The sequence below is a fragment of the Octodon degus genome, unplaced genomic scaffold (genome assembly GCF_000260255.1).
Source record: "Octodon degus isolate 3935 unplaced genomic scaffold, OctDeg1.0 scaffold00004, whole genome shotgun sequence".
NCBI classification, from domain to species: Eukaryota; Metazoa; Chordata; class Mammalia; order Rodentia; family Octodontidae; genus Octodon; species Octodon degus.
The window spans coordinates 30,996,775-31,020,655 of NW_004524580.1; the positions used below are offsets into that span (position 1 = coordinate 30,996,775).

The 23,881-nt window shown below is 50.6% G+C and overlaps 1 protein-coding gene and 1 pseudogene across 1 annotated transcript; one reads left to right on the forward strand and one right to left on the reverse strand.

The window, feature by feature from the left end:
- Nucleotides 1-365: 365 nt before the first annotated feature.
- On the reverse strand, nt 366-1,920 carry LOC101591567 (annotated as a pseudogene).
- A 20,344-nt stretch (nt 1,921-22,264) lies between these two features.
- Nucleotides 22,265-23,389, forward strand: Ascl1 (achaete-scute family bHLH transcription factor 1). The gene is made up of 2 exons (XM_004623849.2): nt 22,265-22,953; nt 23,315-23,389. Exon 1 carries the CDS (start codon nt 22,265-22,267, stop codon nt 22,904-22,906), a length of 642 nt encoding a protein of 213 aa, XP_004623906.1. The 3' UTR covers nt 22,907-22,953; nt 23,315-23,389.
- The last annotated feature ends 492 nt before the right edge of the window (nt 23,390-23,881 follow it).

The following is a 23,881-nucleotide window of genomic DNA, read 5'->3' on the forward strand; positions in this document are numbered from 1 at the left end:
GAAGCCCGGGAGGCTTAAGTCATGCAAGCAACTGGACATAACAGATAGGTAGACATAAACACAATTATGGGGGGACGTCGGTACCTCACTCTCACAAGTAGATAGACTAAATGAAAAATCCACAAAGATCAGAGTTGTTTCACAACTTCTAACAAATAGAGTTTTTAAAAAATTTCCCACAGAATCCTTCTTAATATAAAACAAAGAGAAAACACATTTCAACCCTGCGATCCGCCAGCATGCCTTGTTTCTACAAGATGCAGGCCAGACTACAGGACTGCATAGCAAAGACTCTTAAAGAGCATTTGTTTGGGAGAAATAGAAGAAGCAGATCCCGGGAAGACCGGGCAAGTCCCGAAGTTGAGTTACATCCACGAGCGCTGCAGCAGTCCTCGTCTTTTCAGATCCTCGTATGTTTTCTTATTTACAACATTCCCCCTAGAGTCTTCCTGCTCTTCTTCTGCCTTCTCAGACCGCGATTGCCCTGAAGCCTCCTGCAGTTTCAGCGTGGCCCACAAGGGGGCAGCATCTTCAATCTGGGTTACATGACCAAGGTGAGCAGTATTTGGTATGCCCAGCTACCTCAGGCCATGAGCGGGCGGAGCATGACCCCTCGGTAGGTGCAGTTTTCACAGATCTCACCGTTGTAGCTGATATGTAGGCCGTGTGGCTTATATAGCCAGCAGGGGACAGGTTTGCCATCCCAGTCCAGGGGCGGGTTTGGGGGTTGTAAACAATCTTGTTCTCCTCATCTTTACTTTGGCTCTCACTGATCTACGCCTCGTCCTCTGCTCGCTCTTCTCCTGTCCTGGCTCGCTTGCCTTGTTCATTTTCATGAGCGAGCTGCCGCCGTTCCCCAAGAATCTCGACGGATTCGTACATCTGGGCTCCTAGGAAAGCAGTGTCTTTGTTCCTCTCAGTGTCTTGCTCGGTGCCCTTTGATTTGGGGCCTGTGGCAAAGAGGGAGCTGTCCAGTGATCCCAAGGACCTCCCTTTGGGGCTAAATAGCCTCTGCGCTCGCTCTTGGCTCTTCAGGTGCCACCGCATTTCAGTCCCAAAGCAAAGAGGGTAGACTTCAATCTGTCTAGACCCCAGAGGCCAGCTCCTCCCAGGAGGAAAATGCAGACAGGTTGAGATGGGCTCCAGCGTGGGCCAGGGCACTGCTTGTCTCTTTCGGCCATCCAGGAAAGGTGCCGTTCTCCTATTTCTTCTGAAATTTGGTCTGTACCTTCTCCAAGAGCTCATTCTGATCTTGAAGGGGCTTCCCTCTGTCCGTGCAATCCTGAAGACGCTTGAGCAGCATAGGAAGGTATCGCTTGTACTGTGCATCCTTCCTGTCTTTAGGAATGTCAAACTACTGGTCGAAGATTGACAGGTAGGTTCTCTGATGCCTTCAGGTTAGTGGACTTGAAGTAACAGTCATGGAGATCAAGGGAACGGCCATATCCCTGTTCATCTGTTAGCTCCACCAAGTCCTGTGCCTCCGCACTTGAGTTCTCTCGCGCTTTCAGGGGCTCCTCAAACGCCACTGACGTTAACACACGAATCTCATTTGGGCACTTCTGGTAGAATTCCTTTATTTGTTTGAGTCTGTTACAGAATTCAGCAAGTTCATTGGATCCTGAGGTAGCACTGAGCTCCCCCTTTCGTAGCCCATCCTGGTCATCAGACCGATCCCTCAGGTCCCCACTGACCTCCATGTACTACTGTGCACGGCCCAAGTGTGTTGGCAGAACTGATCTGGTCCTGGAGTGTGAACTTCTTAGTGAGCGTCTCTTCAGCAGTTACGCCCATGAGCCGCGCCTTCTCCCCATGGGAATACTGCCATAGCTCCTTGGCGGCGGCGCAAGTCAGGCCTCGAGTAGGTTGACTTCGTACACGTCTACGGGCTGCTCTATCAAACAACAAAGATACACTCATTCTTCTCAGAATTCATATTCTTCTAGCACGTGACACTTTCTTCAAAATAGACCACATATTAGCCAATAAAGCAAGCATAAGTAAATGAAAAATAACTGAATTTGTTCAATGCATATTGTCAGGTCATAATACAATGAAACTAGAAAACAAGAACAACAACAAAAATAAAACAAATTATGCAAAGGCAGGCAAACAAAACAGTGCGTCGTTAAATAAACAGTGGGTTGCAGAAGAAATAAGAGTTTCTAGAAGTAAACACTAGTGCCAGTAAAATATACCAGGACACAATAAAAGCAGTCCTAAGGGACAAGATTCTGGTTATTAGTGCTAACATCACAGAAATGAAGCATGACCCAGTTAAAAAAAGTCTAATGATGCACCTCAAGGTCCTAGAAAAAAAATTCAAGGTGACCATCCAGTATGCACGGGATGCCCAGTCAGGAAGCTTCCAGCAGATGGGAGAAGATGACATGCCAGAGAGCGCACCCGAGTCTTCGGAAGAACCAGAGTCAGAGGGGGAGGACGACTGACTGACTCAGGGCCAGAAGCCCCCAGCCTGTGCTGGTCCCCTGGCCCACAGGACTGCAGCCACCTCAGAGGGGGCAGCTGTTTGTTTAGCTGTGGAAGAGGACAAGGAAGGGCAATGAGGATTAACTGCCTCCATGAAGAATCAAACTTTGTCTGCAGGTGTCTCTCTGTAGACAGCAAGAGACTCTTAGAAAACAAGGGCCTTTAAAAGTTAAAAAAGGAAAGATAAAAAATAGAAAGGTCGAATCACAATGTCATGCTGAAATAAAAAGATTTTTAATAACTCCCTTGCAAACCTGTATACCAATAAAATGGAAAATTCAGGAAAAATGGATGGATTCCTAGATGCATAATTTCAAAACTGAACCAAGAAGGTATAAAACTCTGAATAATAAACAATGAAATCGAATATGCAGAGAAAGCTTTTGACAAAATCTAAATCCTGTCATGATCAAGACAATGAATAAAATAGGTCTAGAAGGACCTTTTCTCAACTTGATTAAAGTCATTTGTGACAAACATACTGCCAACATCATGTTAAGGTGGGAAAATTTGACAGCTTGCCCTTTAAAATCAGGAAAATAGGGGCTGGTGAGATGGCTCAGTGGTCTAAAGCACCTACTTAGAACAAGCTAAGCAAAAACGCAGCGACCGCAGTTCAATCCCCAGCACCACATGCCAGCCAGCCCCGCCCCCTGGTGGGCTGAGCTGGCCACACACACATACACACTAAATAAATAAATTAATTAATTAATTAAAAAAATAAAATAAAATAAAATAAAATCAGGAAAATAGAAGGATGACTACTTGCACTATTGAACACACTAGACACACACACACACACATATACACAGACACACACACAAACTAGTAAAAGCAGTTAAGCAAGAAAAAAATAAAGAAAAGATGCGTGCAGAAAGGAAGAAGTCAAACTATCTTTTCTTGCAGATGACATGATCCTTTACACAGAAGACTCAAAAATCTGCCAAAAGACCCATAGAATTAAGTACCATATTCCACAATGTAGCAAAATACACAGTCAACTGCAAAAGTCAGTGGTGTTCTTGTGCACAAGTAAGGAACTAATAAATCATGGGGGAAAGACCATTCACAATAGAACCAAGAAGAATTAAATACTTAGGATTTAAACTAGTTAAGGAAGCATACCACACATGGCCTGGAATTTAATTGGCAATGGTGTGTTTGTTTCCAACTGAAATCTCCTGTGCCTGGCCTTTATTGTCTGCATTTCTGTCAGCATCCTGGTGCTCTAAGCTCTGATCAGAATCTTCCACCAAACGTGGCTTACAGCATTCCGGGGCCTCCCCAGCCATCATCTCCAAATCTTTCCAAGCTCCTTCTGTGAACTACTTCTGAAATCTTCTGAGCTGCATGCTCAGGTGACAGTTGCAGCCTCAGTCCTCTGGCACCAACCTTGTCCTAGTCACGTTCCTGGGTGCGGGAACGCAGTAGCAGAAGCCTGCAATTTAAGGGGGAGAGGTTGACTTGACCTCATATTTTAGGCCATGATCTGCCAGCTCCAGAGAAGAAGCAGCATGGAGAGAGGAAAGACCATGGAATACCTGCCACCTCATGGCAGTTAGGAAGCCAGAGCGAGAGGTGGGACCAGGGCGGGAGATGTGCTCCTTCAGGTCACATCACCGTAACTTACCTCTTCTGACCAGGCTCCACTTCCTAACAACTAATCAGCTCTAGTGTCTGGATCCAGTATATAGTACCTGGCTCTGACTGGGTGAGGCTTTTGGGGGACATCCAGATATAAGCCGTAGGAGAGGCATACACTTCTTCCATTTTATCCTTCCAGCAGGTTGGAATGCAGAAATATTGGTTGGTGCATGGGAAGCCATATTGGATGCTGAGAAATTTAGGAACAGAAGTCACACCTTGCAGAGCAAAGAGAGGAAAAGTTCAAGATTGAAAGACTAGGGTTCCTGACATGGTGGAGCTTCCCTCCAGTCACCTTGGGCTGCTGACTTGGGCTTTGAAATAAAAGAGAAATGGACTGTTATTTTGCTTACACCTGTGACTTTGAAGTTTCTGTCACTCACAGACAAATATAACCATATCGCTATAAGGTACAAATGAATGACAACTGATATTATCTGTCTGAAAACCACTCTTGTTAAAATTTAGAGGACAGTACAATGTCTTGCTGCAGAACCCCAGGAAATGCCCCTTATGCAAGACCAACCTTGCCCGTGAACTTCTTCGGAACCTCCTTTCCACTGCATCTTCTTTTTAGTTTTCTTTCCTAGACAGATGATCCAGAAATCTGAAGACTCCTATCTACCAGAGCCCATGCAAAGCAAATGGAATTAAGGTATGAAGTCATGGTTATTAGAAAATAAGATTTAGGGCTGCCTATTCCAGGAATTCTTAGTGGAACTTAGCATTACATTGACTCATAATAAAATCAATTAGTAAATTGAGTGCATTTGATCTAAGCTTTATTAAATGAAAATGATATGCATGTATGATCTGAACCTCCTGGAATTATTGCGTAGCATCTCTTCTTGGCAGCATCAGCATGAGATCACCGAGCCCTGTCCTCCATGACTGTATTCATTCAACAAGTACTTGTTGCCTTTCTGTTTTCCAGGCACTGACCTGGACCTCTGTGACCAAGGAAGTCAAGGCCACTCCTGCCACTGATTCCACAACCTATTAGGAAACAGCAGCTGTAAACACAGTGACCAAAACAAAACAGCTGCAAAATTAAAACATTGATAACAGCCGAGAAGAAATAAAGGTTTCACGAGGCAGGAAGCTGGTGTCAGTTGGATGGAGGGGAGGCCTGATCAACATGGTAATGGTGTTCAGTTCGTTAGCTCATGGTGCAGCACCCCAAGTTTACATTCTGGCGAGAAGCTCGTAGCATACCCCAGTTCCCCTGGTTCAGCCCTTCCCCCTCCCTACCTCCTCCCCCTCACCCTCTTCCTTTCTTTGTACATGCTTACCGTGTATGATATTTACATTCCTTGTGAGGAGTTGGTGCGTGTATTGGACACGCCCCAATTTCTTTCTTTCATCTCTCATCCCTTCGCTCTCTCCATCTCTCAATCCTCTTCCCCTTTGAGGACAAGGTAACGCTTGAACTGAGAACTGAATTTTGAGAGAGCTTCAGATGCAAAGATCTGGGGAAAGTAGATCTCCAGAGACGGGTCACCTGTACAAGATAGCTAACATGAAAGTAAGTGTCAGGCTGGGCTGGTGGTGCCTCGCGGATGGCAGAGAACTGCAAGCTGCATTTGGAGAAATGAGCAAGGCGAGTTTGCGAATCCCATTCTCTATAAAGGCAGTTGATGCACTCTCAAGAGCTGATTTTTTAAAGAATTTTTGTGGGGCTAGGAAGACAGCTCAGCTGCATTAGCTCTTGCCTGGCATGCTCAAGGTACCAAGTTTGATCCCCAGTACTGAAAAAAGAAAGAAAAAAAAAAGAATTTTTGTAGACTTACCACTAAACATAGCATGGTTAAGCTTAACTATGTAAACTTGCTATTGAATAAATTATATTAAAAACAAATGTAACAAATACTCAAAAAAACCCATTACCTCCTAGTCATTGTACTGCATTCTCTTACTACCTGTGCTCTTACAGTTATTTACATTCACTGAATTAAATGGTAGAAAGATCACAGAACAGCGCACTGCAGCAAGCTCTTTCCAGCTGTGGCTTCAGCGGCTTCTTACGGGCCGCTTGACGTCGTGACAGTGGGAACGGGAGTGTGCATCCTGTGCCCATTGGCACACACTGTTAAGTCAGGAGTGTCTGTTTGCTTTGATGGAGCAGAGTGGGCAGGTGGCTGAATATTTGCCCCCAGCCTCCTGCTTATAAACGGCGGTATCCAAGTCACAAGCAGGGCTGCCACAAGCAGGGTTACCACAAGCAGGGTACTCAGATTCCTCAGTGGGCAGGAGAACAATATCGTTCAGCAACCAAAGATCCTTAGGGACACAGCGGGCTCAGCCACCAACTAGCAGGGCAGGGGCACTAACGACAAGCAGAGCAGGCTAAGTGTTGTTTCAAGGGAGCTTCAGTACAAGCTAGGAGATGCTGCTGTGCATAATGGCGAGGCTGGAGAGCAAGGGGTGGTGCTTGGGATAATTTGGATCAGCGTTCCCCCAAAAGCTCGTGGGTTGAAGCCTTGATCCCCAATCTGCAGTGCTATGGCAAGGTGGCAGAATCTTCAGGGAGTGGAGCCAGGCGAAGGAAAGTGGGTCATTGGAGACGTGAGGGGGATATAGGTTCCTGAGCCTCCTTCTCCTTTTCCTCTCATCCGACCTGGGCCACCACAAGGTCAGCCATATCCTCTGCTGTGTTCCCCTGCTATGCTGTGTTGCCTCCGAAAAGGTCCAAAAATAATGGGAAGAACCAACCATGAACTGAAACCTCTAAGACCATGAGCCCAAATGAAACTTTCCTCTTTTTAACTGGATTATTTCAGAGACTTTGCCACAGTGAAGAAAACCTGACTCACATGCTACTCAAGTGGCCAACCCACCCGCCCTCTCCTCTAAGAAGCTTCCTCTGACTCATAGCACCGCATCTAAAACAGCCCCTTCCCCTTGGCCCAGACCGCGCCCAGAAATGTCCTCTGTAAACTCACGGGCTCACAACTGGACTTGTTTTCACCCTTCTGTGTCCTCTCCCAAATTATCAGCTCTCTAACTGGACAATTATTACTATTTCCAAATTCCCAAGACTAAGCACAGTGCCGGATAACTACGAAGTGCTTGAGTCTCAGTAATGTAATCAGAAATGTAGCACAATGTGAACAGCAATGTTCAAGGAAAGAAAGACCATTCCAAATTAAGGAATGAAATGAAATGAAATCCTGAGCAAGAGGAGAATCATTACATTCATTGTAGTTCATTCACATTCTAAATGCAGAAACCTTTTTTTTAAGATCACAGGAGGATAAGTCCTTAAAATACACAAAGTGGAGCATCTGCTGACAAAAGATATAAAGCCTTGTATTCGCCATTAGGTGGATGTGTCAAGGAGTACATACCCACAGAATAAAATGAAGCTAGGAAGATAAATTCTTTCTAAATTGTGAGAGTAAGAGTGATATTTGCTGTATTCATACTTTGTCACTTAAAATATGAAAGAAAGTGGCAATGAAAAAATTATTTTAGAGAATTTGCCAATGACACATTGAATTTTTAGTTGGAGATAAATAATATATCCTGCAGCTTTATTGTTTCTATTGCATTCCTGCTGGAAAGAGAAAGAAACCAACATTTATCTAGCACTTAGATATGTATTCTATGCTAGCCATACTATACACTTTCCTCTTTCTTTCTTTCTTTCTTTCTTTCTTTCTTTCTTTCTTTCTTTCTTTCTTTCTTTCTTTCTTCTTTCCTTCCTTCCTTCCTTCCTTCCTTCTTTCCTTCTTTCCTTTCCTTTCCTTTCCTTCTTTCCCTTCTTTTCTTTTCTTTTCTTTTCTTTTCTTTTCTTTTCTTTTCTTTTCTTTTCTTTTTTCTTTTTGATACCAGGAATCAAACTGAGGACCTTGCTCTTGCCAGGCAGGTGCTGTGCTGCTGAGCTATGTCTCTGGCCCCACACATGTTCTTAATTCTTTACATATTCAGTGAGACGCATTTTTAGGTTTCCTCTTATATGAATGAACCATCGGAGCTATTGTGGTCTTGTGAGACAAACAGCAAATGAGCCAGCACAAAGACGTTAGGGCCAGGGAACATCTCCATTATCCTTTCCCTTTGGCCCTTGAAGGAAATCAAAGTGCCCAGTAGAAAGGGAAGGTGACATGAAGGTCCCAGTCCACTCAGATGACCCTGCTCCCATGAGACATCAGGTTGGACCTTTCAGGAGCCTGGATCTTGGTGGCTGCAGTGATCCCCCGCTAGCTAGAGCTCTGGGAGAGCACACGGGAGCGCAGCTGTCCAGACCGTGGGCTGTCAGTCCCTTGGGAAGACACAGACTTGAGCCTGGGTATGGGTTCTCCCCCTAATGCTTCTGTGTCGTTCTCATTAGAGGAAGAAGCAGGTTGGAGTCCAAAATTCAGGAGATAGTCGAGGGAATAAAATTGAGATGCATCTATCTAATCTAAAACTTATTCCGTCCTTGTGGCAAACAGGCATTGTCCTAGATTCCACGGATGCAAGTGCTTCCCTGAGTTCATGTTCTGTTGAGGAAATGAACAGTAACTGAATCACAGGAATACATTTAAATGGACACTTGTAACAAGGGCCACAAAGGAAATATATATGAAGCTACAGTAAGTCTTCCTGGAAGTGTTCTCCATCTTATGGTATAAAGTAGCAAATATTTGGTTGAAACAGGAAAGGAAGAATCTGGAACTTTCTGGAAACTTCCAGGCAGAAAAAAAGCATGAGCAAATCTCATATGGTAGAAACAATGGAGAACCTGACTGAAAATGCAAGACTACGCGGGGCTTTGCAGACCCTTGTGAGGGGATCTGCTTTTATCCTGGAAGAGCTGGTAACCACCAAAGTATGTAATCAAAGGGTGGCTGTGGGGAAGCTGCACTTAGGCAAGACCACAGTGACTAGAGTAGGGAGAGTGGAGGGACAGCAAGAGTACTTATGAGGGACTCGAGCTCCCCAGGTGGGAAACGGCCATGTCATCCCGACGAAACTGGTGCTGATAGTGGAGATGAAGAAAACAGAGATGCAGAAAAATTTTAGAGACTGAAAAAAAAGTCAACTTAGATATAGTGGGCAAGCTTAGGAAACAGGCCGAAGATGCTTCCTAGGCTCCTCAGTAGGGAGAGACAATGGCACCCGGGAGAGAGCGCCATCGCAGCTCTGGAGGACTGGAGCAGTCCCGGGGCCAGCCACGGGGAGGCGCCTCTGGACCTCCACCTCACCAGGACGAGGAAGTTAAAGAAGTGAACACAGACCTTCCTTTATACGCTGCATTTCTAAAATGATTTGCTATTAATATGTAACATTTGGATTTGTCGAGTATTTTTACATGCATCATCTCTAAGATAGAGATGAATATTCTTATTCTGAAAATGAGGACTTACCCTCTTGAGAGAGAAGCCATTTACCGAAAGTCACACAGGCCATCTTCATTTAAATCCAGCCGTCTCTTTACTTTGTTCCTGTCATTCATTTGTCCGTTCACTCACTGGTATTTGTTTGTGGCCTACTCACTGGCAGCAGAGGCAGATCCATCACAGAGGAGCAAATGAAGCTAACCCTTCAGGGCCAGACACCTGAGTGCCAAGGCTCCAAGGCTCAGAGGGGCCCGGAAAGGGATGACCTGCTTGTGGAAAGGGGTGACCTGCTTGTGGGAAGGGATGACCTGCTTGTGGAAAGGGGTGACCTGCTTGTGGAAAGGGATGACCTGCTTGTGGAAAGGGATGACCTGCTTGTGGAAAGGGATGACCTGCTTGTGGCTCGCCATCTGTCTTGCAACAGTTGCCGAAGTCAGGCGGGCGAGCTGCAGCCGGGTAACACCAGCATTTCATCTTACATCTCACAACCGATGGGCCACAGACAACGTCAAGACCCAGGAAAAGGAGGATGAGGCTGCATCTTATGTGCATGTCATGGATGGGACTCTGTCTCTTAAGACACTTTTGGGGGCAGTGTAATGGCCACTGGTCATCTAGATGTTAGACACTGTAGGGCCCACGGGGTCGTCGCTATGCCACCTAGAGAAGTCTGAAGGGCACGGTGGACAGGTCTGCTGTCCTCAGACCTTGCCCCATGCCCTTCCCGCGTCAGGACTGCACTTGATGAGAAACCACAACAAAGCAGAAACGCACTGTTTTTTTTTTTTTCCTTTTGTGCTGAAGCTTGTGCGAAATCAGTTTATCAGAAATCCCAGATTTGCAGGGCACCAATCCATAGCTCTTCTACTAATCACCAACATATCTGGGGGCAAATGATGCTTCAAAGGCACCCACACCCTCAATAATAAAAATAAATTTCAGTCTTACCTTACAGAAAGGAGGCATTACATCTTCATTGTCTACAGATAGTACAAGTTGCAGTTATAAGATGACCAAAGAGTAGACACTAAAAATATAGAAGAGGTTCCAGTAGTTCATGAGAGAACATACTAACACAAACATGGTGAGACCTCAGTTTGCAGGCATTCTTTTTCCTTAAACATGCTTGTTAGCCAAGATATTTGCACATCAAAACAAAATTTTTTCATAAGAAATAACGGAAGCTCAAATGATGCATTCCACAACCTAAAAATATTCATATAAAAATGATTAAGATATTGTAATACAATAAAAAATAATTAAGAAAGTACAGTTGCCTGGGAGATAGATTGGCAGTCTAAGTGCCTGCCTGGCAAGCACAAGGACCAGGGTTCAATCTCCGGTACCATTTGCCATGCAGGCTCCTGGACCCTGGGTGCACCGAGCTGGCCACTGAGATTGGGTGTGGTGATGCACACCTGTTATACCAGCGCTGGGGAGGCTGAGACAGGGGGACCACATGAGTCTGAGCTGCGTAGTGAGACCCTGTACCAAATGCATAAAATTAAAAGAAAAATACAAAGAAAGAAAATATAAAGACAAATAAATGAATGAACCTGCCCTCACCTTTAAACAGCTTTGGGGCTGGTGGAAGAGCTGATTTGTATCAGCGGTGTCACTACTGCCTGTGGGTTTAGCAGAATCATGCAGCTATGTCATCTTACTTCCTGTTCTCCTTAGTGAGACAAAATACCCAACACCCAAAGTTAAAGGAGGAAAGATTTATTGAGCTGACAGTTTGTAGAGGATTCATAACTGGCTGGCTTGAAGGGTGGCGTGGCCGAGGGGCATTACAGAGGGGAAGCAGTCCGTGGCAGGGTAAGCACAAAAGAGCCTCGGTCAGTCCTGCACATCCTCTCTGGGCTCCCACCCTTGGTCAGGAGTCCTCACACTCAGGGTGGGGCAACCCAGCCCCCAGCATCGCATCGCGAACCAACGCCAGCATCGTAGTCTTGATCCCAGCTGCATACACCCTAAATTCAGCCAAAAGCTTCCCCCGGCGACCGCATGGGCGGGCTGCCGAGGGATGCCTAGGCGGGAATCATTGCGGTGTTAGCAAGGGACCTATCCAGGAACGCTTGCTTTTGCCTTCTTGACACTTTTCTTAAAGAACGTGACGTTGCATTGTCCTTGAACACATCCATCCATTGCACCGTGACAGCCTTATTCGGGTGGCACATTTCTACAAAATTTTTCACTATGTCCCCCATTTCACAGTCTCCCCAATCTCATTCAAAGTGAGGGGCTCCTCCGCCTCTGTCTTGTCCTCCTCTGCTGATTAGATCTTCTCTATAATCTCTTGTTATTAGGAGATGAAATTCTGAGGTGAAAGAAAAGAGCCACCGGCTCAGGTGTGATCACATGACTTTGGGCTTCACATGCCATTTGCATTGCAAGACATCGCTCATTGGTCGAGGTGAAGTGTATTAGGGATGTTGGCTCACCTTGTGGAGCCCTTGCAGAGTGGGTTACCCCCAATCCAAGGCCTGACTGTGCTGTGGTCCTTCATCTGGAATTTGAGATATCTTGTCATACTTTAATAATGGATAATTTCCTCAGATTTCTATTTCAGAGACACGTTCAATTTTTCTTCTTGATTTCCCATTTAAGTACATTTTACTCCCTTTCCTAAAGAAAGTCCCAGAGTTTTACACACTTCGGGATTAATTCATTCCACAAGCATTAACTGAGCACTTACCTTGCCCCAGACACCCTGTGGCGTACTGGGTGTACGAAAGCAGAGTCCTCACTACAGAGCTCGCAAGGCACAGGGTGCTCACCCAAAGGCCAGGGAGGCTCTGGGGAAGCTTTGGCCTGGAGGAACTGGGTGGAAAGGTGACCTTGCCTGGGTGTGTGTCGAGGCCAAGTCTGAGTCCCAGGGAGGGACTCCTGGTGCTCCAGCAGGAAGCCGGTCAAGCCAAGCGGTAACAGTTCTTCCTCACTCAACCTCTTTTGTTGTGTGCAGTCCTAAAACAGAGCGGGTGACGTTGTCCACCCACAGAGAGAAAGGCCACCTGCTCTGCCCCGCACAGAGTCAAGCTTCGGTCTTAGCCAGAAACGTCTTCAGAGACACGCACAGGTAAAGTAACCGCATATCTGAGTGCTCTGAGCCCCAGGCAAGATGATCCGGGCCTTAACCAGCCCCTGAGGACTCAGTGGAGGAGTGGGCTCCAGAGGGCTGGGAGATGCCGGGAATCTCAGGCAGCGACTGCCAGCGGGCAGGGAGAAGCTGCAGGCACTTATAAGTTCAAGGTTGCCTTTCTAAAAAGATGCACAGATATTTTACGTATTATGGGTTGTCAGTTCATCAAACGAAGCTTCTGCACTGAGCTGGGGAGAAACTAGACTGAGAAGAAACAGAGGAGGTTCAGAGAGGCAGAGTAGAGGCCAGGGTGAGGGGTCCAGGCTGAGGCGGGAGGGCTTCTGGGAACGGACGTCAGCCTGCGCTGCCTGGTGGGGCTCTGGAATGAAGATCAAGGCCTAGCATCGAGAGACCCAGGAAAGCACAAGAAGGGCGGCCCAGATAGCTCGGCAGACAAAGGCTGCAAACAGGAGGATGATCTGTGTGGTGAGACCCTGTAGACCCCGTACTAAATGCATTTTTTAAAAAAGAAGAAGAAGAAGAAGAAGAAGAAGAAGAAGAAGAAGAAGAAGAAGAAGAAGAAGAAGAAGAAGAAGAAGAAGAAGAAGAAGAAGAAAGAAAGCAAAAGACCCTTCTTGCAAGATAGGTGTTCACGAGGCCGCTTTCTCCCCTCCGCTAGTTGCTGATTCTCAGGGCCACCGCCGCAATACCCCATTCGTTCCCCTCCTCACCACGTCCTTCTAGGACAAGTGCAGCCTGGTTATCAGCAGGGATGCACTCCTCCGTGCTGGTCCGGAAAGTGTCTCACAGCTTAGGATGCTGGCCCCAGGCTCGGGCACCACGACAACGCGGAAGACTACTGTGGAGCTTGGTAAAGAAAACGGTTCTGCAGTCTGATTCGGTGAGTCTAGAGCAAAGCTTCCGGACCTCAATTTTCAAAGCACCTCAGCGTGCTTCTCACAATAGCATCGTCTGGAACACGACAAGGGCGTCATGGTGTTCTACGGATGGACTGAATTTTGTGGAACAGATTTTGTGCGCTGCATGGCTCCAAATTCGTTTTCACAGTTCTCGCTGCAGTTCGACAAATGGCCGGCAGGTGGCAAGCGACCCACACAACCCTCAAGGGAGGATTTACTCTTCCCAGGTCCCCAAATCCACGATGAGAAGCCTCCAGGGGCATCCTGCTTCCCAAGCAGAGTTGTTGCCCTGTTACCCAGACGTGGACAGATTCCACGTCTCTGTCCTCTGGCTGCCAGAAGCCAGGAGCCTGAACTGCCGGAAGCAGCAGCGCCTGGCATCCTGGGGCCAAGACCACACACACCCTGACCCCTAGGTTTGGGCTGGAAAAGAGCAGCAAGGGCGATGTGGCTGGCTCCGGAGTGCGGGCAGCGCCTGTACGGGCTGCCCAGGTGGCAGGCGCAGTAGTCAGTGCTCACGCATCGTAGCTGGAGAACAGCTCATGAGAGGGTGAGCAACCTGCCGGCCTTTCCAGCCTAGAAATTTCCAGAACCTCCCAGAGTCTTCCGGAGACTCCCCTTCTGGGCATCGCACACTGCCTGGTGTTAAAGTGGCCTGAGAGTGTGTGTCGCTGTGTGCCTGCCGGGGCGCTCGGCAGCCGTCCTGCTGAAGGGAGAGCCCAGGTATTTTACAGTGCATCTGTGATCCGTGACTTTTACCTAGATTTTACGTTTACGCAGGCAGATGGGTGAGGGTGGAAGCCAATGACAGAGAGGGTGGAGGAGGCATGCGTCGTCTCCATGGTTACGTGGGTTCGCTGTGGGCCTTAGTGGGTTTTCTTCCTTTCAGGCCTCCATTTTCTATCTACTACACTCCCTATTTTATCTTGAGACAGGGTCCTTTAAGTCACTAATTGCTGGGCCAGGCCAGGTGATCTTCCTGCCTCAGCCTCCCAGAGTGCTGGGGTAACAGGCGTGTGCCTCAGTCCCCGGCTTTGAAGGAATGACAGTGTCTCACCGCTGGTTATGGTCCAGGTCATATTTTTCTGGTAAATCAAATGCTCTCGGCATTTACAGATGCAGCTCCGCTGGTCTTTGTCTCTGCTTCTTTCTGGTTTACTTCACTAAGCAGCGCATGTGAGATACTCTTCCTCCTCCTTCCTCTCAGAAAGACTGAAAAACCAGACCAGTTACCTTTCCTGCTTGGACTGTAGAGTAGGCCTGGGAGAGCGGTGGGAGGGAAGAAAGAGTTAACTGCAGGGATTAGGGTTTCCTGCATAGCCTGGGCCCCAAGAGCACCCCAGTCCAGGTTCTGAGGTGCAGCGGCCCCTGGGGGTTAGGTGCAAGCACTCCCGGGTCAAACCACAAGGAGGCGGGCTGAGCCAGGATTTTGGGGAGATGATGATGGACACGGGACACGTGGCCACACAATGGGGACACACGACTGACCTCAGTTCCTTGGGTAAACTGCTCCTGCTTTCAGGAGGCATCCAGGCATCTGAGGGATTCCAGGGCTCCAACCCAGGGTGCCCTCACCCTCATCCTGCGGGGCTGCAGAGCACCCAGAGGTGCAGGGGAGAGCGCAGAGGTCCCTGCTGCAGTCCTGCACTGCTAGGGCTGAGGCTGCCAGGGAGCACCTGGGCTGAGATTTCCACCAAGGTCAATCGCCTGTGAACCCCAGAAAGGTCCAGAAGGAGTGTGCAGCTGAAGGGGGACACTGAGGAGAGGGGGAGATCAGGAGGAGGAAGGGAAGGGTGCATGCGAGGACCCATGGCTGAGGACCCATGGCTGAGGACCAGCGCATTTGGAGAAGGAAAGCCACTGGGCTTTTCTCCTTCCTGCTGGTCTGCAAACTGTCACTTCAGGTTTTCTCGAAGCCCTCATCTGGCTCATTAGCATGAGACTCAGCTAAGGAGCTTAAGCCTTCTAATTACTTATCATGCCCTTGCCCTGAGCGGGCAGCAACCCCAGGGAGCATTGGAGGGACCTGGACCCCTGGGCTCAGAGTGGTTAGTCTAGGAGGAAGTCGCCTGGTTGGTGCGGCTGCCACAGTGGCATCTCTGGAATATCTTTTCTCCAAAATCACCCTTGAGGTAGCACAACACTCCCTGACACCTGCACTGGAGTGTGCTTCTCCGTGGCCAGCTCGAAAGACCAGACTGAGGTCGGAGCTGTTGGCGAGGACCGAAGCAAGCACAGCACACAACTAGGGACTGGGACTGGAACTTGGGCTGGGGGACACCAAGAGTGCATCTTTTAGGAGAAACTGGGGGCCAAATCGGAAGGTTGCTGCTTAAGCCCCCTCCCCAATGAACCCTGCACCTGAGTCCAAGGGGATCCACAAATGGGGAGGAAACGGGATGAACCAAATGTGGCCACTCCCAGCTGTGGCTCTATTCACCAAACAGTTTCCAAGTAAGTTAACTTCTGTGGGCTGCTTTCTCCTCTTGCCTAATTGTCCCCTCCCCCTTCCCTGGCCCCACTGGAAGCTGTTTTATGTCCCTCTGCGTTGTGTCAACTATTTTATCTTTATTCCTTCTCTTTCTCCATCGCCATTCATGCCTTTTTGTGTGTGGCTTCTGGGGTCCGTGTGGGGATCCTTGCCACCCACGCTAAGCGCGCTCCTGTTGCTGAGGTGTTTCTATACAAACTCCAGCGTCCAGTTGTCATATTAATTATTACACTGAGTAATGACTGAAATGGTCAAAATAAGGAGAGACTCAAGAGTGCTTTTTCTTGCTGCTGAAAGATTCAGCAAAGAAGCCCAGCAACAAAGCACTAATTGGTCTCCAGAAACACTCTGACAGGGCATGGAAGATAGGTTTCATAGAGCTGTGTGATTGTAAAGAGGGGGACGCCATGAATGGACCCCACGCTTCTTTTCTAAACTCTCTTGCTGAGAAAAAAAAAAGGACCTCTGTTTGAATACTGCCCTGATCCTTGAATACTATACCCAGCAGAGAAAAAAATGCATCATTTATTGTAAGTTTTTTTTTTTCTTCTCCAGCTATTCAGGGTTCTCTGTGAAGAATCAGCTGGTTTTGTTTACCATGAAAGACCTTTACTTTATTTTCATTCTCGGAGGAGGTGGAGCGCAGGCAACAAGGACAGCCGTGTGCCTAGACGGCGGAGCTGGCCTACTGTAACAAAACAGAGTGTAACAAATCCTACAAAAGTTCAGAATGTATTGATTCTTTGGAGAGTTATATAGATTAACGACTTTCTTTATGCTTATCCAAGGAAGGTATTTTATCATAATGTAAATGGGGCTTTTGAAAAAAAGAAAGACTTAGCGTTACTGCTCCTTATTTGGAGAACTTCAAAAGGTCTTGGGAGGGTGGCTACAGATTCCTCCCTCCTCCCCCAACCTTTCCTCCCTAACCAAAAAGCCACAATAAAATATAGTTCGTGCTGTTTTTGTTTCGTTTTGCTAACTTTTTTTTTTTTTTTGCTTTTCAAGGCATATTGAAAAAGTGAATGGAGCCCCTAGGAGTCTGGATTCCACAATGCAGGTGCAGGCCTGGCTGCGGTGCCCGAGTGTGCCGGCTGGGCAAGCCACAGGCACTGGGGGTGATGGCACTGTGCCCTCCTCCCAGAGCTGAGGAGACCCAACTCACCAGGCAGCAGTCTCTCCTGAGGGCACCCCAGAAGGGAAGGGAATGCTAGGGATAGGAGACAGCACCCCAGGCTGTCATAGGTGCCCTAGAATGGTCTCTAGCAGCACACCCTGCTGGACAGAAGCCCTGTGTTGAGGCCACCAGAAGAGCCTGTGACATTTGTAATAACTCTAAGCTTATTCAGTCTCTTCAAAGCATCCAAAGTTTCTGTGACTCAGGCCAACCTCAACTGTGGATCATACCCAAAGCCTTGTGAATTCTGAATCCAGAATCCAAGGAGCCTTCACGTTCTCTGACAGCCATCCAGTAAGAATAGAACTGCATGGAGTGACTCTTATTGTAGGGCATCCGGCTTCATCACTACCGTCCACCCCGCTCCCCACATAAAAAGCATGAGGGTGAGAGAGCTGAAAACTACTTCACTGCCACAAAGGGAAGTCACATACTTTGGGAGCTAGGAGATGGCGTGCCCCTGAGGAGGGTGCCAATCTGGCCTTGGGCTGTGAGGGGCAATTAGCATGGCAAGACAGAGGCAGGGAGCCAGGGCCTCGAATCCGTGGGGTGGAAGACCCCGATGGACCACCTGGGAGGCCATCTTCCCAGTAGATCTTGGTGCTCAATGCAGAAAAGGGCACAAGTCCGGCCAGGGCTCCTGAAGTTCCAGCAGTGGCCAGTCGCACAGATATGAGGTCCTTTCTTGTACTGCAAGAGAAAGAAAACAGGTCCCCCTTTCCTGGAATTGCTCTATTCTGAGTGACACTGAAAGCAGTGTCTGACCTTTCTCCAACAGACACAAGACAGCACCAAGGCCCTGCTGCAAGTCCAAAGGATGGAAAGCTGGTTGCTGGCCTTCAGGGAGAGTGTGGCAAAGCAACTCAAAGCCAGGCCAACAGCACCTGACTTCACAGATGAGCAGATGGCGGGCCACTGTCCCATTTTTGGGTGATGGTATTGAACTCTTCTTTCCTGAACTCTTTTCTTCATCATATCCAGATCAGTGAGACCATGTTCAAGGGTCCAGGCCAGACTTGCTTCAGGCCCAGAACACAGGGCACAGGCAGCCTCAGAGAGCTGACCTGGAAGCCAGGGCCCGTGGCTGTTTCAGCTGCTTCCCACGTGAGCGTCCACAGGGCATTTCTATATTCCATCTTGTCCTGCTGTTTGTGGGACAGAAATGTGCTTCTTACCTCCACCACCTTGATTTACCAGGATCACTGCCATTCTTCAAAAACAAAGGGGATCTTTACCTTTGGGTGCCCAGAGAGGAAGCCAGGCTAGCCCTGGATTCCCACTGGGTGGAACGAGTGTTGCGGTGCGGTTTCAGGAATCCAAGAGTTGAGTTGCCCCTTTCACTATAATTCAGATCTTGGATGTGTTCCAAGGGCTCAGGTGTTGTAGTCTCTTTCCCCAGGTAATGCTAGTGGGAGGTCCCTAGTTCACTGGGGACATGCACAGGAAGCAACTATGGAAGCCCAGTCCCTTCCTCTTGCTCTTTTACTTTGGGACCCTAAGATGCATGATTCTGCTCTGCCATGCCCTTCCACCATGGACTTCTACCACGGACTTCCACCATGATGGGTGCCTTCACCACAGGTCTCAAACCACAGAGCCAATGGATTATGGATTGAAACTTCCAAAATTGTAAGCCCAAATGAACTTTTTAATAAACAGATTACCTCAGGTATTTAGTAGCAGCAACAGCAGCAGCCCAACATACCCTCCCACAAAACCTTTCCCAGGTGGGCTTTGCCTGTGACTTCCTGACCAGGCCAGAGTGCCTTGCACACACCCCATGGGAGTGGGCTCACAAACTGGCAGCCACATTCTGCACCTGTGGCCTGTGGCAGGCAGGGAAACACACTCCCACAGTACGATATGCACAATATGCATCATGCTTGAAGTCCCACAGTCTGGACTTCCCCGTACCTTGGGTAGCACCAAGCCAGTCTCTCAGGAAGGGCATCCCTGGATCACAATCTAGGCCACAGGGTCGGAGACAGGATTCAGATCTTGGTTCTTGAGCCACTGTCCTTTGCTCCAAACTGAAATCACCTTTGGCTTCTCTTCCCAGAAGTATGGGGTGTGGGGTGGAGGGGCAGGGTGGACCAGGCTGAAAGGAGAAACACCTGGCACCACCCCTTGGAAGGACACGACTCCCAAGGGCAGAGACACAAAGTCCTAAGGCAAGGCAGACATCTCTGCCTTAGAAGGCAGGGAGGACAGAGTGAGGACTTGCCCTCTGGGCCTCTGGAAGAGGAACAGCTCTGAAAGCTTTGCAGAACCTCTGAAGAAGCAGACTTAGTGAAGATGAAGACAGCAGGGCAGGAGTGGGTGGGACAGAATTCAGGGGCAGACCTTCTACTGGCTGTTTGGGAAGATCCTTATTCCTGCTGTCATTTCTCCAGGTCTGAGCCTAAGTACAAGTGCACTGCAGAACCAGCCTGACTGGATCAGGGGCTTCCACGCAGAGCTCATACGTGGCCTACCGGTGCATTCCCAGTCATCAGGGCTCTGGTGGGGGTCCAGAGGCTATGAATGTTGGCCAGCAAGGAATGTTGTGCACTTTGAGGTATGGTTTTTGAAATTAGTTTATGTAGGCCCTTCCTGTGAGGAGGAGGAAACTGAGGTAGGTGGAGGAAGAGGGCTTAATGACGGTCACAGTTCACAACAAGGGACCCTGGGCAGTCTCTGAAGGTAGAACAATGGACCTGAAGCTGGAAGAGTGCTTAGGGCTTTTGCATGGTCCAGCTCCATATGAAGGAACAGGGGATTCAAAGGGATGAACATTAACCACGCTCCCACCCCACTGAAACATTGACTCCTCAAGAGCACCTGAGGCTTTCCTGGGCACACACATGTGGCAGGAGGGGGTGGCAGTTCCTGAATAAGCTGTTTCCTCAGGTGGGAGGTTGCAGGGGTGTGACTCTACAGGTGTGGTCACCCTGCTGACTGCTGAGAAGAGGACGTGACTTGGGAGACCCCTTGGTTCCTTCCTTCGCTAGAGTGGGCTTGTCTTTCCTGTAAATTCAAAGCCCCTGCAGGGCCCAAGGGGGCTTCGGGTCCAGAGGTGGGCAGAACTGACTTCTTCTAGCAAAAGAGATCCTGTGCCTCCCACACTTCATCCTCTACAAAGGAAACTGAGGCAGAGAGGAACTGTATTCTCTTACGCACGGGGTCAGACGTTCTCACTGTTCTCCAGGACCACCGTGTCTTTGAGACCGCTTCAAACAGGCAGCGAGCTTCCTGGACCCTTCAGGAAGACCCATTTCCACCAGGCTAAGTTCAATTAGAAGCAATTATCTGCATAATTCACCACGCTCGTCCCAGCTCTGGATCTCTGACCACACCGAAAGTTTCCTCCTGGGCAAATCTGCTCACTGGGGGCGCTGATTCAGGCGCGTTGCCCTCAGCACCGTGTCCCCAGGCGATCCGGAGCTGGACCGGGTCTGGCTGGAGTGCGCCAAGGCCCCGGGCCCAGCGAGGGCGCCTCCCCCTCCCTGGCGCCGCCAGCACACGGCCGCCCCGGGCTCGGCTCCCAGTCGCCTGCCACCGGCCCGCCGGGCACACGCCTGGGGCGGGATGGAGGCTGCGCCAAGGCGGCCAGGCCGCGGGAGGACCAACCCAGGAAGCTTGCAGCGCGCTCCTCGCAGCCGCAGCTTTCTTCTCCCAGGCTGGGGGGGAGGGGGGTTCAGAGCGTGGCTGCTCCAGGCAGTCCGGAAATTGCCCAGGGATGTGGAGGCGGCACAGGGGGGAACCCGAGGTCACCCCGGAGGGCTAGTGCACTCTACCGCGTGGATCACATCCATCCCTCCAGGCCCTTGCTCGGAGGTGCGGCACACAGCCTAATTTTTAGAGCTGGGTGGCACAGCAGAGGACATTTAATGCAACTGAACGTGGGCACAGAAGGGGAAACGGAGGCACAGAGAAGCTAACCATGGCCTCGAGCCTCAGGGGTGCCTAGAGCCCAGACCAGGACTAGAACTCAAGTAGACACACAGACCACGCTTTTTCCACTCTCCGGAAACAGGGAGACGAGAGTCATCTCGTCTTCCTAAACTCCAGCTACAAATTAGATTCACCTCTGCAGAACCCCAAAAGAATAAAAGCGGGCAGAAAAAAACAACAGCAATAACAAAAGTAGAGCCCAGCCCCCTTCTTCCTCAGCTCCCGGTGGGCCCCCCATGGGGGGAGGCTACTGTTTCTGTCCAAACCTCCCCTGCACTTTGCTCTAAGTTCTTAGGGGACTCGGAGAGCGCTTGCCCCCCCCCCAAACTTCCACCCACACACCCCAATCCTTAGGGCCGTCCACCCCTCCTGAGAGGCCAACCACCCCCCCTTCCCTAACCAACCCCCGGCCGCAGCCCGCCCCGAGCGCACCGCCTGTTTATTCAGCCGGGAGCCCGGCACGCGCCAGGCGCACGCACTGCGACAACAAACCCAGCTGAATGGAGTTTGCACGGCCCGGCGCGGGGACCGCGGGAGGGAGGGGCGGAGGGGACTCGGGGGGCGGAGGCGGCAGGAGGAGGGGAGCGGCGGCCGCCGCACGCTGCAGCCGCGGGGAGCGAGGCGAGGCGGGGCCAGGGCTGCGCGTGGGGCTGGGTGTCCCGTTGAAAAGGCGGCCGCGCTCCGGCGCCCCACACTCGCACTTCTGGCCCAGGAACGCAGAAGGTGCCCCGACAGGGAGCCAGGCGGGGAGGGCGAGAGCGAGGAGAACTGAGAAGGAAAGGGGGTTCACAAAATAATAAACACAGCCCGGGCCGCTGCCGGAGATCCGGGCGCAGCTGAGCGAGGGCCGGGGCCTAGAGACTCCACAGGGCGCGCTCTCCGCTTACTTTCGCGGCTTCTTCCGCTTTTTTTTTTTTTTTTTTTTAATTCCAAGAAGGCGCGAGCTGCGGCCTCACACGCGAGCGCCACGCGAGGCTCGGAAGCCAGCCGCGGAGGGCGGAGGGGCGGGAGGAGGCGGCGCGGAGGGAGGAGGACGCGCGCTGGCACCTGCTCCGCTCCGCTCAGCGGACTCTCCCGGGGATTTGGCATTTTCTGAAAACTTCTCCCGAGGCGCCCTGTGCACCTCTCCCCGTCCTTGCCCCTGCGATCGCGCCCCCGAGCCCTGCCCGCGTCTCCCCGCACGCGCCCCGCTCCTGTGCGCGCATGGAGAGCTCGGCTCAGATGGAGAGCGGCGGCGCCGGCGCGCAGCCCCAGCCGCAGCCTTTCCTGCCGCCCGCAGCCTGCTTCTTCGCCTCGGCCGCCGCCGCCCAGAGCGCGCAGCCCCCGCCGCTGAGCCCCGCGGCCGACGGCCAGCCCTCAGGGGGCGGTCACAAGTCGGCGCCCAAGCAAGTCAAGCGGCAGCGCTCGTCCTCGCCCGAGCTGATGCGCTGCAAACGCCGGCTCAACTTCAGCGGCTTCGGCTACAGCCTGCCGCAGCAGCAGCCGGCCGCCGTGGCGCGCCGCAACGAGCGCGAGCGCAACCGCGTCAAGCTGGTGAACCTGGGCTTCGCCACGCTGCGGGAGCACGTCCCCAACGGCGCGGCCAACAAGAAGATGAGCAAGGTGGAGACGCTGCGCTCGGCGGTCGAGTATATCCGTGCGCTGCAGCAGCTACTGGACGAGCACGACGCCGTAAGCGCCGCCTTCCAGGCGGGGGTCCTGTCGCCCACCATCTCCCCCAGCTACTCCAACGACATGAACTCCATGGCCGGCTCCCCGGTCTCGTCCTACTCGTCTGACGAGGGCTCCTACGATCCACTCAGCCCAGAGGAGCAAGAGCTGCTGGATTTCACCAACTGGTTCTGAGGGGCTCGGCCTGCTCGGGGCCTGGGGCAAATGGATCTTGGAAGCAGGTAGGTGGCCCTCAGGGTGCGCGGGGGAAGGGAGGTCTTCTCGTCTCCTTGCTTTTACCTCCCTTTGAGCGACCCAGACAGGGAAGCGAGCCATCTTCACGGAGATGGAGGATTTTTCTTTCTTTTTTAATTTAAAGAATTTGTTAAGATCTGCCAATTCCAAAGCCAGTGTTCCTCTGGCATCTGAAAGTGGCTTTGCCCAGGTCTCCAAGGAGGGCAGCGTAGGGGCGAGCGGCCGAGGTGCTCCCTGCCTAATGCGGGACCAGTCAAGGAGGGTGCTCTCCTTGGGACGTCCTCTCCTCTACCTTGGCCTTCCAAGTTCACATTCACGCTAAACTTCTCGCTTCTGTTTCTTTTACAGGGTGAACCGCACAACCTGCGTCTCTAGTGCTCTTCTTGTCGGCGACCTTGGGAGGGAGCAAATCAAGCAATCAATCAATCAAGGAAGAAAACACACATACACAAAAGCAAAAACAGGCAACCAACCCCAGCGCCCACTCATCCACACACGCCTGAGAGGCAGGCCCTCAGAAAACAAGGATGCGCTCAAAATCCTGTCTTGCAGTTCAAGCGTTCACTGGAATCAGAAGCAGCCACTGCTACCTGCGTGTGCGCCAGAGGTGCCTCGCTGGTGAAGCGGTGGTCTCTGCGACAGGAGCTGCCCTAGCTCCTCAGAACTCCCACCCACCGCCCCTAGGCAGGGCTGGGCCCGCCAGCCTGGTGCCTTCACCTCGCGGCCTCTCTCTGAGGGAGCGCAGCTCTCTGCCCTCTGCCAACCTGCTGCGTCTTTTCATCTCTGTAAGCGGCTGGGTCCAGCCCTGGACACAGGTCTGCAGTGAAACTATGCGCTACTCAGTGCCCCGAACCCCCCTCCCCGCCTCTCCCACCGTCTTTTCTACTGTTTTCATCATAGAATGCTTCCAATCTT

Coding starts and splice junctions, on each gene's coding strand:
- Ascl1 (XM_004623849.2), top strand. CDS start 22,265: ATGGAGAGCTCGGCTCAGATGGAGAGCGGCGGCGCCGGCGCGCAGCCC.